This window comes from Mya arenaria, chromosome 11 (genome assembly GCF_026914265.1).
Source record: "Mya arenaria isolate MELC-2E11 chromosome 11, ASM2691426v1".
Taxonomy (NCBI): Eukaryota; Metazoa; Mollusca; class Bivalvia; order Myida; family Myidae; genus Mya; species Mya arenaria.
The window spans coordinates 35,159,197-35,177,640 of record NC_069132.1 but is presented as its reverse complement, the minus strand read 5'-3'; the positions used below and the strand labels follow the sequence as shown (position 1 = coordinate 35,177,640).

The following is an 18,444-nucleotide window of genomic DNA, read 5'->3' as shown; positions in this document are numbered from 1 at the left end:
TGACCAACCCGAGGGAACACTGTTGACCAACCTGAGGGAACACTGTTGACCAACTCGAGGGAACACTGTTGACCAACCTGAGCGAACGCTGTTGACCAACTCGAGGGAACACTGTGACCTAGCTGAGGGAACACTGTTATTAACCCTTGGGAAGATAAATTTGATAACTGCAATACATCAGAAATAAAAATCAAAGCATAACACATCTTCAAAGTGATTTCATTTAATGAAAATACCATAAATATGTGTATCTTCTAAAGAACATCAGGAAACAAGAGCCGTCGTAAGACAGCGCGCTCGACTACGCCGCTTTGTCTTCGAATACAATAACGATGTAATAATACCAAGTTTGGTCTCTTTATGTCAAACCTAACTAAAATTATTCCATACATAAGGTGACTTTGATGCTACCCTCCCACCAGCCCGCCCAAACAATGACGCAAGTCATTCAAATAACTTGATTTCCCATTATGAACATGTGGTTAAGAATAATTATACAAAGCTGCCTTTCAAAGAAAATTAAAAAAAAATAATAATAATAATTCAAGGGCCATAATTTGTATCAAGGCTTAAAACGGAGTTATGTTTCTTGTTGTGAGATGGTCGTTAATGATTTTGAATTTTTTTAAGTGCATTTAATGAACGGTATAGAAGTTTTTTTATTAAAATCCCAACTTGCCCTTAAGTTTTACTTGCCTAAAACTTTAACCTAAGTCAATCAGTGGCCATAACTTGTATTGAGGATATGGAGTTATTAAACCTCATTGGGTGATGGTCCTGAACAATTGTGTGAAGTATAAAGTCAAATGAACAAAGGATATAGAAGTTATTAATAAATATTCCAACTTGCCCTAAAACTTGAACCTAAGTTCTATAGTCAATCAGGGGCCATAATCTGTGTAAAGAATGATATGGAGTTATCTAACCTCATCATGTGATGGCCCTGTGTGAAGTATTAAGTCAATTGAATGTAGGGTATTGGACTTATAAGTGAAAATCCCAACTTGCCCTAAAACTTTAACATGACGCTGACGCCGGCGCTGGGGCGAGTAGTATAGCCCACCTATTCTTCGAATAGTCGAGCTAAAAAGGTAACGTTATGTTGTCCTTACGTTAACATTTTTGTAAACAAAGCAATGGGGCAAACGCCATTAACTAAAATGTTACCAATCTAAAAGTAAAATCTGTATTCATATCATTCTGTGAATGAGATCATCGCTGTAGTTTATTGATGTATTATGTAGAAAATGAAGGAAGAGAGGTAAAAAAAAAAATGACAACTAAAACTTCCGTGTCTCTATCAATAAGGAACATTTAAGAATTTATTCCAGTTTAAAAAATTGGACAAATCAATACATAGGTAGCTTCAAATATTCGTTACTACATTTCATGAACCACAATAATTTATGCAAACTGTATTATATATAATATATATAATAAATATATATATCAGTACAATTTTACTTCCTATTTTAGTCACATTTTAAATTATGAAATAAAATTACAAAAACAAATATATAATAGAGGCCAAAGATTATATATCTTTAAACCAGTTTAATTACATAGGTTGAACATAAGGTAAACATGCATGATGATCTAATTGATAATTTTAAAATGTGAAAAATGTGAATATTTAAAGGATCAAAAAGAGAGTTTAAAATATGAAAAGATTAAAAAGGTAAATCCTCTGTGTTGATACAGAAATCAGTTGAAAGATAATAGACCAGCCCTCTATATCAATAGAGAAGAGCATGCTCACGTGAAGAAAATATATACGATTAATGAGGAAGTTTAAAAGCAAGATTTACTACTTTGAGAAATATAAAAGACTTTGAAACGTTTGGGTGTAAACAAAAAACAAGTGCATAAATAAATATGCAAATCTGTGCGCACTATTCTATGTTTTATCTACCATAAGGAAAAAATATTTGTACAAAAGTTCGGATAATACCTTTTAAATCATTTTCTAGATTGTAACAATCAGTCAATATGGCAAATGAAAATCTTTCAAGGGATATGGAGATATCATATTGTTATAAATGCGCGTTGAGAAAAATAAAAGTTGGAGGTGCCTTTTACTGCCAGGAATGTTCAAAGCGTCTGTGTAAAGACTGCGCAGCTCTTCATACGGCTAAGAAAAGACATAGAGGGCACGAAATAAGAGAAATTATGGAATACCCGAAGTCACCAATGACACTCGCAGACAAAGACGAGATTGGGTCTCTTATTAATTCACCCACGGGTTGTCGCCCTAAAAACCAATACAGCCCTGAACCAAGGATGCACAGAAATCATGCTTACGACGACACAACACCTTCTGATCCGCCGTACTTGAATCAAGATGTGCCCATCACGGAAGAAGACCTTCATGATTACGAAATTGTTGACTTACATGCACCAGACATGGAGGACAACATTGGTACACAATTATTTAATTAACATATTTAATGATATTTCAATTAAAACAAAGGTTATCTGGTTGGCACAATGTTTGGCCCTCTAGCTTCTCACCTAGGTGACTAAGGTATGATTCCAGGCCTGGGCGTATGTAAATTTGGCTTTTGGTCAGCAAGCTGGACAAGTGGGATTTCCTTTGGGTTTCCTATACAACACACAACCACATTCTCGCATGAAATCATGCCAATGCGAGTGATTAATATAATGTTGTTATAACCAGTTTCACAATCATTGGAAAATAATTGCAAATTTTTTGTTGAAACGAGCATGGATCACTATAAAAAACAAACCATTAAAAAAATAAAGGGGAAAAATGCATTATATGCAAGGTAGAGTTATCATACTTGAATGTATAAAGTTTCAATGCAATACATGATGTGTTTGCTGAGATTTGTTTGCAAACCCTTCCCCAGAATTTCTAAGACCAAAAATAAAGGGCAATAATTTGCCTTATATTCAAAATAGAGTTATCAAACTTGGTTATCCAATTAGGTCAGATGGTTGAGTACTGTTGAATAATGTCTCAATGCAATACATCAAGCAGGTGCTGATATATAAACCTATAGATGTGTGCTTACTTGAAAAACCAGAATTTTAAGTAAAGAAAGTTAAATAATTAAGACCCATTATTTGCATCAATTTCAAATTACGGTAGTTTTATCTTACTTCACAATTTAAACCAGGTAGGTTGAATAATAAGCAACACAAAAATTAAGTTTCAATGCAATTCATGAAGTATTTTCTGAGACACTGACTTGAAGGTGCTAACATGCAAAACAGTTAAACCTTACACAAGGTTTAAAGCTGCACTGTCACAGACCAATGATATAAGATTGTTGACAAAAAATCAGATCGTAGATTTTCATATTTCTGTTTCAAAAAATGTTTTATGGCTTAAACCGTAACTAACGGTTTAAGAAAAATGCATAAACCATCAATTTTGGAGAGGAAATATGAAAATCTGTGATCTAATCTTTTGTCAACAGTCTTATATCACTAGTTTGCAGATATTTACGCAAAAATTTGCTAATTCCAAGACAAAAAATAAAAAAGTTGTCAAAACGTTCAGTCTGTGAGAGTGCAGCTTTAAGGACCTGGCGAGTAGTAAAAGTATAGCTCTCCTCATTCTTCGAGTAGTTGAGCTAAAAATTCAAACAAGTGATTAAAAAAAACCTCTTAGGGTAATAAAAAAATATAGTTGCAGTAAAACAATAGGGTAGGTCAAGAAACCGGAAACAAACATTTTTTTACGCCTTAAATAACCATAACATAATAACTTAATTCTATTGACACCATATTGCAGGTGAAAAAATATATGGCTTACTTTTGTCATATTTTGATAAAAAAAAATATGCTTAAATGAACAGAACAGCCTAATGGCAATTTTTAACGAGGAATAAGACCAAATTTCGGTCAAAAATTCACTTTATAATAAGAAAGACAGTCATGAACTTTTAACCAATGGATTTCATTATTTCAGGATACAACTTCATAGTTGACATAGCAAGCACGCCACTTGCAGAAAAGTGTAAAGTAGTGGGCAAAAAAATCTTGTTCATTCACGTGAGAGGTATAACTGTAAAAGAACCATCGACTGGAAACGGCGTTTTCACATACCAGTTAACATGGATACGGCGATATGGAAACAAATCTGGAATATTCTATTTTGAGGTTGGACGAAAGTGTCCGCACAGTGAGGGCAACATTGAAATGAGGTGTAAGGATGAAAAAACTGCCAAAGTTATTCAGAAATCTGTGCTTAAGTGTACACAGCTATATGAAAACAAAAAATCAAAAGATAAAACCCTGTGACTGTATCTGAGTGTGGTTTTTACAAGGCATGGTTTCAAAATAGCTTCAATGGATTGTTACTATTTATAGATGGAGTGTATAATAATTGGAAATGTATTGGATTTCAGGCAAAACATGTTTTTCTCGTCTTAATTGTATTTTGTTCAGCAAGTACGCTTAAGAAATCCTTTCAATGTTTATACAGAATACTTGGATTAAAATAATGGTTATCTGAACTTTTATATCACACCAGGCTTCATAAGTCTCTTATAACAGGATTAAACTAAACTCACAATTTTTGTTTTTCAATGATTTGCATAATATTTACTTCTTTAAAAGTTTTTATTCTAGAGATAGGAATTATTTGTTTGTTAATTACATTTAACCATTTTTCATTAATCAAAATTCAATTTAGGTATGTATTTTGGCTAAGTGAAATAAGCTACTTAAGCCTGTTAAGCTTAAGAAGTTTCGAGAAATTGTGGTCAGTATTCCTGACCAATTTAGCATCAGATAAGAGAAAAGAGCCACTATGTGTTTCATTATAATGAATAAAGGATTGAAAATACTATGGCAAAGAAAGTTAATGTAAGGACCAAGAACAAAATTGTGCGCTGGTAAAGTATTCCAGTCCAAGTCACTTGTAACTGGTATTTTGGGTGGATGAAAACTGAACACAATTAAAGCTGATTTATGTTCCGTCTCCTGACAATATCGGTACTATTGTTTACAAAGCTATTGTAAAATCATGTTGATTCTAGCTTTTCAAGTGTAAATACAAAGAAATGAGTTGGACATTAACCTCTTCCCATTGTTAATCCAAAGTGAACATTTTCCTATTTCTTTTTCTCTGAATGTCGGATTTTAGCTTTTAAAAACAGGCGAAACCATTTCTTTCTTTAATATTGTATCTATCATGTGTTTCCAGTCTGAAACAAAACATCTGACACTGATAATGTGTGTAAGACGATAATGAGGTTTCCTGAGGTAAAATTTTAGATTCAGACCAGAATCACAGAATTAATTTTTTTTCTTGCATACCTTAAAAGATCCACTAATGTAAATTTGATGTACATAACACATTTCTCTTGTTCAATTCATCAAAAAGCAATGTTGCTTACCCATGTTATGATGCGGGTTATTTAAGATAAATGTTGACCTCAAAAAGGTTTTAATGATTCTTTTCTTTCATTCTTAAATAAAATTTAAGAATTATCATATATTCAATTACGCTTTTTTTAAAATGACTTAACGTAATGTTCATAAACCATGAAATAAAAGAAGAAAAAAATGGCGCAATGTCGCACATGACTCATTTGGCATTGGGGAATTTCCAGCACAGCTGAATTCACTGAAAATGTCTGTCCAGTGCCCAAGAATTATAATTATATTATACTAGATAGAGTAGAATATAGATTTAGTGTATCATAGAAGGTTAAGAAAGGATTAGGAGTTTTGATGTGATACATTATAACATACAGTCCAACCTCGCTATGTCGAGCTCTGATATCACGATTTTCCAGATGTGTCCCAAATCAAGAGGTCACCCAAACCTAAATATCAAGTTTGAGGGCCATGGGTACAGGCATTGTTGAGTTATCACCAAGACAAGCTATTTTGTGTTCAAGTTCACTGTGACCTTGACCTTTGACCCAATGACCCATTTTGATTTTGACCCTTAGGCCAGAGTTTTTATATCTTTAGATTTACGGGAGCGCCGTACCTAAATATTGCAAAACCCAAATAAAAATAAAATTCATTTTCGTAGTTTTATTTTTATTTTTTCCGACGAACGTTGCTCCAATGTTAAGAAGAAAATAAAATTAGTGTTCTATAACCCATATCCCAGAACCAACTGGTGTACCAATTGTCATTAATTATAGGTCTTTTTACTGCACAAACCACGTAAACCAGTCGGAAATACGCGGGGAAACAGAACAGGTACCCGTTACCATAACAACGGCCTGTCAAAAGTGAAAGTAGTTTTTGTCATACCCCTTATTTCTCGCAATTTCTGCAGCTATATAGAAATGTTTTACAACAAAAACGTTCCGATGTTTATGTTTCATTAGTTAAATCAAACCATGGAGAACTTAAAGCGTGTTTATTGTGATTTTTTTTTATAAATTCAGTATGTTGTTCGCGTTTCGTGGAATGATTGCGAAACTTCCGGTCAAAATAAGGAGACAGAAATTCTTTGGTTGTTTTGTCTATTAAAAGTCGTTGGCGCACGTCGTAGATTAACAAGGATGAATTGGATTACAGTGCAAAAATGTATAGCTTCTGACAAACAGAAACTGCAAAATGATATCGTGTTCATCATAGTCAAAATGGATATTTTTTTCTGAATTTGACTCTGGGGAGCATTGAACACACTACTTCACGATCACATATTTGAAGAGAAAAACACAAGGTATCGTGATATTCGTAGTTGTTAATTAGTTTAATAATGATTTAGAATTTAAATCGTTATAGAGTACTGAAAATGATGTAATAATAACATAGTGTGTGTTTCCGATAAAACAAAAAATCTGAACATAAGATATCTGGCAGTCAGTGCAAGAAGTCAAACTTATCTGTTGCTTATTGCCAACGGGCATAGCTGGAATTAGAAGGATATTTTTCAGGACTGATTCTAAAATCAGTTCTTAGACCTGGTTTTTTGAAACATATAACACTTGTCAAATTTATCTTAATGCTCCCGAATTTTCTTTGGTGAAGTACATAAATGTAGATTTTGACTGTCTGTGTATCCGTAAGCCCTGTCAAACTTTGAAGTGAAGAAGAATTTCCATCAGGGCGTCGACTTTTTTGGGTTATTTTTTCTATATCAAAACCACATCACGGTAAATTGTCACGGTACTATTTCGTTAAAAACACATTCGACCTCCTTATTATACCGTGTCTGAAACTTTGTTCAATGTTTGATTACTTCACAATGGAAAGGATATGCTTATACTGTGGGCAAAAGGTTAGAAATGGCCATTTAAACTTCTTTATTACACTGACCTGTTTCATAAAATCCATGGGTTGATAATATATGCACCTCATATGCATAGATGCATTCGAACAAATATATACAATTAATTTCAATGAGCGCTTGAACTCCACAGTGTTGAGGTCAATATTTTCAGTCATTAAAAGGATCTTATAATTATGCTTTTGAAACTTTATGGTGATCTATCACCCTTTTTTCAGCCTATGAAATAGCTGACACAAGTAAGGTGTGTTTTGTCTTCATGATATAAGAAGATTTAAAAAAATAAAAAAAATCGGAGAAAAATCCGTTTTATTTTTATTTATTTCTCCTTCGGGACATTTTATGCATTTTATTTTTATTTTTATTTCCTCCTCCTTACCCAACTTTTTGAAAAATCTCCCGTAAATCTAAAGATAAAAAAACTCTGGCCTTACTGGTCAGGCCCAATCTCCAAGTCAAGTTTGAGGGCCATGGGTGAAGGCATTGTTGGGTTATCACTCGAACAACCATTTCGCATTCAAGGTTTTAAGGTCACTGTGACCTTGACTTATACCTAATGACTCCTAAAATCAATAGGGGTCATCTACCGGTCATGCCCAGCCCCCATGTCAAGTTTGGTGATCATAGGTCCAGTCATGGTGGAGATATCACTTGGAGAAGCTTTGTTAACCCTTTCGCTTTAAAGGTCACTGTGACCTTGACCTTTGACCTGATGATGCCAAAATCAATAGGGATCATCTACTGGTCAGGCCCAACATTTATATTAAGTTTAATGACCATACATCCAGGAATTGTTCAGTTATCACTCGGACAAGCTTTGGTCTACCGACGGACAGAGCAACCAATCTACTGATCCACCGACATGTGTTAGGGAAAAAACTAAACTTATTTTCTAAGTGGGAGGGACTGTTAAATGGCCCCTTTGATATTAGGTAAAATCAACTGGAGTAAACTGTATATTCTGATGTTAGATAGCATTTATTTTTCTTGTTTATTTGCAATGAGTTGCAAATAAGCAATACTTGTACATTCATGTTTTGAGTAATATGTTGTGTACAATTGGCTATACTTCAAAAAATAGTTTATATATGGCAGCATAAATCTTCTTGAATACTACAGATAAGAATGTTTGCTAAAATACGCCATCCAAATCACAGACAATCAATTTAAAATTATTTTTTTAAGCATATTACAAACTCATACAAAACGAATATTTACACAATTATTCGAAAAACATAGTCTCCTGTTTTCATACAGTTGCATGTACATTTGTATATGTATTTAAATATCATTACTATATTGTTTAATAAGCAAGTTCCATTGAAAGGTCACTTAATTGACCTGATTCATTTAAGATTTTTCCCCAATGATATGGCCTAAAAAAAAAAAATTGTTTGGTTAGGGTTACATCCTTTTCAAAAATAGGTAGGGTAGGTAGGCTTTTTAATTAATTTTTTTATTAGGCTTTGTATATGAATGTCATTTTCATCATTGGAGAATGGTGTTAAAGTAATCTTCTATATAAGCAATTAAGGTTTTAAACTACATATTGAAAAGCAAAAAAAAAAAAAAGATTTTTTTTTTTTTTTTGGTTTTTCATTTTTTTTTGTCAAACTGACTATAAAAATGGTAGGGTCGGCGCCTATTCCGTAGGTAGGGTCGAGTAACCCGAACCAAATGTTGTTGTTTTTTAGGCCTATAATGGTTTAAAATAGTCTTGAATTTTTTTATTAACTCAATGTATAGAAGTTTTAGAATGAACAAGCTTCTTTTAAACTTTGAATATTTTGCTGTATTCTAGGTATTTAAATATAAACATACTATTTGTAATTTCTTTTGTAAAACTGTTAGTAAATAAATATTGTTGTTACTTAAAGTTTGTTGCTTGTTCCTCTTCCTCTTTTGCATTTGTTGGTCGTTACAATATGTTCTATAAGAATCATGTTCTACAAATCATTGTCACCGTTCGTCCAATAGATATGAATCGTAAACAATATAAATCTTCAAAAGGCTTGTATTGTTGAGCAAGTCACACTTGAATTGTATGTCTGAAAATGAATTATCTTCCTGAAGAGGCAAGTTATCTTTAACTACATCTTCCCAAGTAAATTATATTGTTTCATAATATAAAGTAGAAACGGTTTATCGACATTTGTCTGAATTTGTATCATGCCTTCTCCAGTTTAACATCCCATAGTCATGTAAGTTTAAAATTTAGCAATATTAGATAAACAGTTCTTTATTGAGTAATGTTTATAAAGTATGGTATGCAAGATTTCATCTTTTTACCAAATTGGCTTCTAAATCAGGCCCCAATTTCTCGAAACTTCTTAATAAGCTTAAAAGGCTTAAGTAGCTTATTTCAATACCGTAAGCCAAATTACATACTTAAATTGAATTTTGATAATTGAAAAATGGTTTATTGGGATTATCATAACGTTAATTCCTATCTAAAGTATAAAAAACTCTTAAAGAAGGTAATATTATACAATTTATTGAACACCAAAAATAGTGAGCTTAGCTTAATCCTGTTATAAGAGACTTAAGAAGTTTCGAGAAATCGGGGCCAGGCCTAAAAAAAAAAAAATTGGTTCGAGTTAAAGTCAGTTGGAAAAAAAAAATGAAATTTTATTTTAAGTGACACTTGTATTTCAAATCAATTCATACATACACATGTACCGTATTTCTTCGACTATAAGGCGATCTACTTATAAGACGACCCCCTAACTTTGCCTATGAAATCTGGTGTTTTTGTCTAGGCTCGTTTATAAGAAGGGGTAAATTTTTAAAGCAAATCCAGCATTTCAATTCCTCCAAGTCTGCGAAAATGTTCAAGCTAAACAATCAGTTATCAACTAAATTTGTTCATTTGCTTGAAGAAAAATGCCGATTTAATGTCACCTGTAAACTCTCTAATGTGGAGGTAGGTTAGTAATAGAACAAGGAAATGCGGTTCAGGATTGATTTAAAGTATAGTATTTTATATACAGCCAAAAGTTCATTCATATTTGTAGTAAACTCAAATTTATCAGCCATGATTTAAAGTTCCGCAGACAAGGATTATTGATTATTAGTTTTCCCATGGTAAGGTAAGTTCTAACCAGCCTAGACGAAATCTTGATAGTAAATTGGGATCATACCATAAAGACTGACCTATTTAAATACACATTGCCATGCACCTTTGATCTTTACACAGCTCATGCTGTGACATCACAAATTGTACCATTTGATCTGCAGTTGACAAACACAACACATTCCATTACATGTGTTAATAAGTTAAAATTTGGTAGGTGTTTGTTTGGATTGCAGTTAATGGGACTTGAATTAGAAGAAATAAATAACCATTGATGATTGCAGATAAATAAATGTAAGGATTAATGAAATGTGTATTGAAACCTGCCAGTTTGTCTGCATGATATACGCAAAGCCTAATCGTAAGGAAAAAATAAGGGTTTTTTTTCCGACATTTAATTATAAAGGCAGCAAAATGTGTCTCATGTGATAACGTGTTTGGACCAATAACAAGCGTTTGCCAATTAGAAGATATTGAGTGTTTATCGTAGCGAAACAAAGCAGATGGTCAACTTAATCTGATGGGTGTGATCTTGTCACTTTTATTGAGGTGTCATCAACAGACAATAAATCAGTCATTTGAATACTGTATGTTGAATATTCCTGATTCTGACTCTATTCTTTTTAAATTTCTTTTGCCTCGCTTATAAGACAGGTCCCCAACTTTAAGGTTAAAAATCAGGACCCAATTTCCCAGTCTTATATGGTATAACAAACATAGATTTTGAACATTAAACCTTTAATAACATGTTAAATAATGCATTTATGAAAAATTATAAATTATTGATAACTGTATTATAACAAGATTGTAACCATGTATTTTATAGCAAAAATGTACATATATTAAATGACTGGTACTCTGGTCCTTAAAGATTGACAGTGATCACCTATCATCTCTTAAGGTAGAAATACCATGTTTTCTGCATCTTTTTTCAAATTAAACACAGTATCCTTCATGAGAACCATTGTTTTCAATATTTATTCATCCTTTTCAGTTAATTAAAACAATTTTAACATTAACATTTGCTACATCTTATTTTGGATTATAAGTGCATCTTTAAAGGGACTGTGTCACAGATTGGCACCAAAAAAGTCTTTTCTGTAACGAATCTCAGGACAATTATCTAATAGCATGTGTTACGCTTTGATATCATAATTGTAAAAAAAGATACCAAAATGTAAAAAAAAATTGTGTCGGAGACCGGGTTCGAACCCGCATCGCCAAAATTCTAGTCCAGCATCTTACTCACTGAGCTACAAAGGCTTATTCTAATCGGATTACATAATTAAGCTATACACCTTACTCGGTAATATCACGTGATAACACCGACTAGCCAATCACGCATAAGGAATGAATTCTACCTGGTAGACATACCCAGTAATCTTTTTTAATGGACAAATATGAAATAACTGCTAAACTTAAATAAATTGTAAACTATGTGGTACTTCAGTTAGTAAGTTTCAATGCATTGTACACATCTATGCCAAGTTTATATCAGTTTTCGACAATTTTTTTTTTTTTGCTATTTTATCATACGTGAGAAAGTGTTTTTTTGTATGTAGTTAATACCCTTTATACAGAAGATCACTTAAACACCATTCGCCAATAAAAAAAATTACGATCTTTTATAAAGCCAAACAAAAATAAAAAATAAAAAAAATAAAATGCCGACCTACCCTACCTGTTTTTGAAAAGGATGAAACCCTAACCAAATTTAAAAAAAATGGCCTAACTGGAGCTCTTTATCTGGATAATATATCGCATGATTTGTAATAGATAATTTCATAGGTCATTATCTCTGTCTTTTCACTAGCAAGATAGCACAGATACTTGTAAAAGATGTTAAAGGGACTAGACACCAGATGGTCCCAAAATCTGTATATTACTGTATTTCCTAAAACATGCAAGCCAAGAATTATCAATACAAACTTTAAAGTATGCTGTCTCGGCTGAGTTTATTCATTTAAAAATAGGGCATAATGGTTTCCAAGTTTACAGTGTATATCTTGAGCATGTGAAAGTAACCAGATTAGTACAGATTCATATATCGATGGTTTTTTGATTTAGGTGGTAGACAAACCAAGAAAATTTCGAATTGAAAAATACCCCAAAACTGCTAAAGATACATATGTTGTAATCAATGTGATATATCAGTAATTTAAGATATCAATTGTATGTAAGTGTTTGACAATTTGTTTGCAATGGTATCATCTGGTGTCTAGTCCCTTTAAGAGATCTACCACCACTATCAGTAGTATTTGTATAATATTATGCCTTTTTACATGTGTATTGTTGCCGCTGTACTGTTACTTCTTATCAATATTTTCATACTAGTATCGACCACTAGATGGCTCTTATCATGAAATATCCTCTTAATCATGTATTAAGGGCTTAATTCTCACAGGGCTTGAATTAAACATTACCACAGACCCAAGACCTTCTTATCTATTGTCTAAGACTTCCTTGTGTAAATTTCATTCAACATACATGTTTTAGTTATGGCTATGTTAAAATCTTGCATATGCCCATCGCCAAAGCAGACGACACCAAGCTATCACAATACCTTAACGTTTTTTCCTTAAAGAAAAAGACAAGCTTAAAACCAAACTATGACTTACCTATTCGCACCCTCCAGGAGGCTGAGCTTCGGAAATAGGAATACAAAATGGGCTGAAAATATAGTTAAACATTATGATTACTTTATACTAGGGATGCAGACGAATATTCGAATATTTGATCAAACGTTTGGTATTCGAATGTTAAAATGGCTATTCGAATATTCGATGTTTTGTTGTTGAATAAATATAATGATAAACCTATTGCCTACAACTCTGTTGATGTGTTAAAAGTTTGTTTGTCTTGTTTTTACAACGACTGGCCTATACTGCCAGAGGTGTGAATGTGATGACAATACACTAAACACGCGTCATATGTCATTGAAAGACATATCGTCGGGTACTATAAAAAGTCCCCGTAACTTTACAATAACTGGCTAAAAGTCAAGTGACACAAAAAAATTGATTATTTTCGGTAAATTTAAATGCCTTTGCCAATTAAGGAATAAACTAGTTCCCCGAGTTGGTTTGGTTTTTCCATAGTTTTATGTAGTAGAGGTCAAGCCCAGAACGAGGCTGCTTGTCCTACGGAAAGACCCTCAATTGGGGTATAACGCTGTTTTACCAGAAATCCATCCAAGGTCACGTTGTTTACAAAAATGAAGGCAGAGGAATATCAATTAAAAGACTTTGTTATTTTTCTTTGTTCATAATGTATTACTTTCTTTCTGAAATGAGGGATTTCAGAGGCTCATTTGTTGAAATTCAGGGTCCACCGCGCATAGTGGTTAGGCTAAAATGCCCCAGCTATTACTTTAGCAAACATTTTAATAGTTTAATACATTTTAAAAGATGTATTTTGGTAATCGAATATTCGAATATTCGTTCGAAAGAATTAACGAATATTTGAATATCAATTTTGCCATTCGTTTGCATCCCTACTTCATACAGTTATTTTAATACAAACTAGATTACATATTTCGAATGAGGACTACATTGTAGACTGTCAGTATTTATTAATATCTCGCCGTAAAGCAGGGCTGTCTTTCAGGTCAAGGGGAATTGGTCCAGAGCCCTTCAAAGGGGAATTTTGCCAGAAAAGGTGAAATTCGAATAAATACTTTTAATATGCTGCGTCATATAGACAATAACATAACATATTGAATGTGAAAATTGCATATACCGGTAACTCAGCTATTTTTGTCCAATTTTGATCTTTTTTATTTCTTCTTCATAAACAGGATATCCTAATTTTAACAAGCATTTTCAGTGAAAAGATATCCCCCGCCAACGATGGCTTGTTTGTGCTTGATGGCTTGTTTGTGCTTGCAGGTTAAAAAAAATCTCAGAAAGAATAAGATAAGCACATTGGTTTATCCCTTTCCGAGCCAAATTATAAAATATCGACCGGGACTACATTATGATAAAAAAAATTAACGAAATAAATCAGAGGGATGATTAAATAAAACTGTCTTTTCCGAAACTGCTTACTCGGAAACATCAATCATTGTTATCCATTGACTGTCAAGTGTAGTAGTACTCCGTTGCTGAGAACGTACTCAATAGTTGAGATAAAAATGTAGCCGTAGAAATTCACCGAAGAAGTTCGTTGCAGGATGTTGGTTCATATAACATTCAAGTTTCATTACATTCTAGCAGCTAGTTACTGAGAAACGGCTGCAAACAATGATTTTTTAATAAATCAAGGGCAATAACTCTAAGGAAAATTGACCAATCCAAAAGAAAAATAGACAGGCATCATCACAGTATGTTGGTTCTTATTTATTCCAAGTGTCATGAAATTCTACCAGCTAGTTGCATAGAAAAGGCTGCAAACATGGATCTTTTAATAAATCAAGGGCAAATAACTCATATAGAAATTACAAAATCCAAAATATAAATAAGCAGGCATCATCGCAGTATGTTGGTTCATATTTATTTCAAGTTTCAAGAATTTCTACCAACTAGTTACTGAGAAATGGCTGTAAATGAGAGTTTTTCAAAAAATCAAGGGCAATAACTCCAAGTACAATTGACCAATCAAATTTTTTTTTGGACCGGCATCATTCCAGTATAGTGGTTCATATTTATTTTAAGTTTCATGAAATTCTACCGGCTAGTTACTGAGAAAACACAGGTGACGGACGGACGGACGGAAGGAAGGACGGACGGAAGGAAAGACGGACGGACGGACAACGCCATTTCAATATCCCCCTCCCCATTTCATAGGCGGGGGATAAAAACAAAATTTGGGAAAGATATTTAGTTTGGAAGGTGTGGAATGGGGCCGAATTTCAGCCCAAAATTCGCTAGATAAACAGCACAGGTAAAGACACATGAAATGCCCATGAATACATGATTTATGGAGAGTACTTTCAGTGTGTTTTCATCTTTTTTTATCAGGGACAGAAATTCTACTCCTTCCCAAATGAAAAAAGTATAATTTATTTTCTCGAAATGTTTACACATTTCCAAATTTCTAAATAAAAACTCCTATAAACCATGATAAAAATTAAATAAATGAAAAAAACAAAAACAACATGGAATCATTGCAAGTTGGGTTGATTTCTGATTGAATGTCCATATTTCATATTTGAAAAAAAAAGCACTTTAATATACATTATATGTAATTATTTTCCCAATTTGAAGCTTTTCCGCTTTAAATTTCCCAAATTGAGCAGGCCAGGGGCCATGATTACGAACAGCCTCAAGTCCAAGTCAAGACTCAGAAAAGCGCTTTTATTAAATAACTAATTATTAAATCAAATCAATAAATTAAATCTATAATGAATTTAAATTTTTAAAAAAAAGCCCATGCTTATTTCTTTATTTTAAATGCTTTATAACAGTTCATTTCTAACATTCTTATGCTTCGTACAAACCCATATTTAATATATACATTAGGGATGGCAACGAGTAGTAAAATTGGTACTCGAACAATCTTTCAATTGAGTACTCGGGTATTCCATTACTCGGAAAAAATTAATATGATTCGGGAAAGATCATGTATACATGTATCCTTCATGAAGTATATTATGCGTTGGTCGAATTATTGTTCATCTTTAAATTAGACTTTCATTATGTACTTTAACAGAAAAATAAATAAAAGGAAAACAAATGTTGTTTCAGGCTTTTAATTTGTCTTTTTCATTTCATTTAATGATTTTATATATAAGTATGCACTGCAAATTAGCTACAATATAGCTGGAAAGTTAAACCCGGGTTTTATTCGAGCGTCTAGATAATCGAGATTTATAATGAACAACAATCAGAATAACAATGAACGAAAATAAACAGCATACATAAAAATAATGAACCAAATACTTCATACTGTATTATTGTTGTTTACCTCATTAATATTCATAATGCTTGATTTAAGATATCAACCAATCAATTGTGATAATCATTGCAAAAATACACCCATTAAGAAATCAATGCTCTTAACGGTCGCTACTCGTTCGCCTGTTAGCGTCCATTGTTGGGTGAAAGGTCCCTAACTGGTAAACAATAGAATTGTTTAGGTGAAAGTACCGCTATCAAAACTTCGCTAATTGACATCAGTGCTAATTGGAAATAGGGGCCCTTTGTTGACAGTTTGCAACTCTCACAACAACTCTCAACTAATTTATTTGGGTCAATTGTGTACACAGCGGGGATTATTGTCCGTAAATTGTCCTCTTGGCAACTAACCAGATCTGATACTTCGTCTGTAAATCATGTATTTGGTGATTTTTATAGATTTTTAAAAAAAATTGAGTCATCAGTGTGTGTATACCACTTGATAAATTGCATCATAAATGCTATGTCTGAAGGCAATATTTGAAGACATTAAACAAAGATAACTCTCCTATTTTTTCACCATTTTAAATGAAACATGGCGCAGTCTACGCTGGTTACGGAGCGCGGCCTTCGGTCTTTTACCTGAGTTTGATTGAGAGTTTAGTTTTCAAAACACCTCAACAAACCTTTTCACAATACAGCTGTCTGACGGAGCACTGTCAAAACAATTGTTTGGAAAATGGTTTGTCAAAGTGTTCGATGAAACTTATCACCTTATCAAATTCCGGTAATAAAACGAAGGCGGGGCTCTTTAAGCAGCATAGACTGCCCTTTGTTTCATTTAAAATGGTGTTGAGTCTTCATTTCAAGCAAAATGCTGCCTTCTGATGTAGCATATATGACGTAATTTATCACATGGTATACACACACTGTATATGTTTAATGTTGATATTTCTATATAGCGTGCTACAAAATAGAATTACTGTCGCCTGTGCATACATGAATTTAAAAACAATTACCAATGCCTATTATCATCAGCAACCCAAGTTTCCAAGTAATAAAAAATGTTTTCATGTATACTTTTTGGATCCTGGCATCTCTCTCTCTCTAAGTCATGAGCCAACCTGCATGACAGAAATGATTCCTCAATCATCCCTAGCAATTCAAACATGGGTAAAAATGAACAACTTTTTTCACATTCTAGTTGTCTGATTGCAATGGGCAAGTAGAAAAATCGATATTAAATATAAGTAAGAAGATTTTCCATAAAATATCTAAATAAAAACTACTGATTGAACTGTTTAAAATCCACATGAAAAATTTGTTAACAAACCAATGGCTAAGCTGGAATTGTGTTAAATATATATGTACAGATGGGGTTTGTGACCAATTTGGGACCAAGACTCAGGCTCACCTCAAATGCTAAAACATATACTTTTCCCCCAAAATGTGGAAAACCCAATTCCCAATTTTATGGGGTTTTCTAAATTTATTTCTTCATTTTCTTATTTTCTTCAATAAAAGAATTGGACACCACAAACTGTTTTTGTGGGAATGTTGGTGTATTCTTATTTTTTTTTTATTAATTACTGATATTCTGTCAAAATTTTAAAGCATTCTTGTTGGAAAATGGAGTTCCAAATTTCAGTCAATTGATGCATATTTCCAAAGCATTAACTCCCTTATCCCAATTCCCAAAATTAAAGAACACTGATATCAGCAGATGCACACGAGAAAGAGGAATTCCCTGTTTATTACTTGATTAGATGTGTTTTAGTCACATTTGGATTTGAGTATAAAAAATCAAGGTTGCACTTCAATATAAAAAATAAAATTGAGCACAAAATTCATATTCATATACAATATTGTTCTGTTAAAGTTTATTTTTGCATAAACAATAGACATTTCACATTAAATAGTACGGCATAATACCAGTAGGCAATTGGTTCTCAGACAGCAGTTGTTCTCGGACTTTCACCTCATTTTGGAAGTTACAAATCAAATGCCTGGTTATTATCAATCAGGTGCTTCAAATGTCTCAGCAGGTACTGACACTTTTCAGCATATTAGGAGTACATGTATATGAAGTGGAATTCCATGATACGTTTCTAGTTGTTTCCAAAACAAAATCAAATTTAACCTACTCCGGGAATCACGATTTCAGTGCACATAAGCAAAAAGCTCACCATAAAATATGGACAACAGTCAGGTAAGACACTTGTTTCAGTATACTATTTTTTTGTGCAGACAAAATTATACATTGTCAGGAATAATTCATCTTTGTAGTTGAGTCTCTACATTTAAACATG

At 32.9% G+C, this 18,444-nt stretch overlaps 2 protein-coding genes across 3 annotated transcripts in view; one reads left to right on the top strand and one right to left on the bottom strand.

Annotated features, from left to right (window-relative positions):
- The window catches only part of LOC128208171 (maleylacetoacetate isomerase-like), a 32,409-nt gene that overhangs the window by 10,877 nt on the left and 3,088 nt on the right, over positions 1 to 18,444 (bottom strand). For both annotated transcript variants that reach the window (XM_052911588.1, XM_052911589.1), the window contains exon 2: positions 12,920 to 12,971. In XM_052911588.1, coding sequence (XP_052767548.1) covers positions 12,920 to 12,971 — 52 coding nt within the window. The remainder of the gene's footprint in view (positions 1 to 12,919; positions 12,972 to 18,444) is intronic.
- On the top strand, positions 1,618 to 5,415 carry LOC128208170 (uncharacterized). Its single transcript, XM_052911587.1, has 2 exons — positions 1,618 to 2,419; positions 3,938 to 5,415. The coding sequence occupies exons 1-2, from the start codon at positions 1,990 to 1,992 to the stop codon at positions 4,267 to 4,269; spliced, it is 762 nt and encodes a 253-aa protein (XP_052767547.1). The 5' UTR covers positions 1,618 to 1,989; the 3' UTR covers positions 4,270 to 5,415.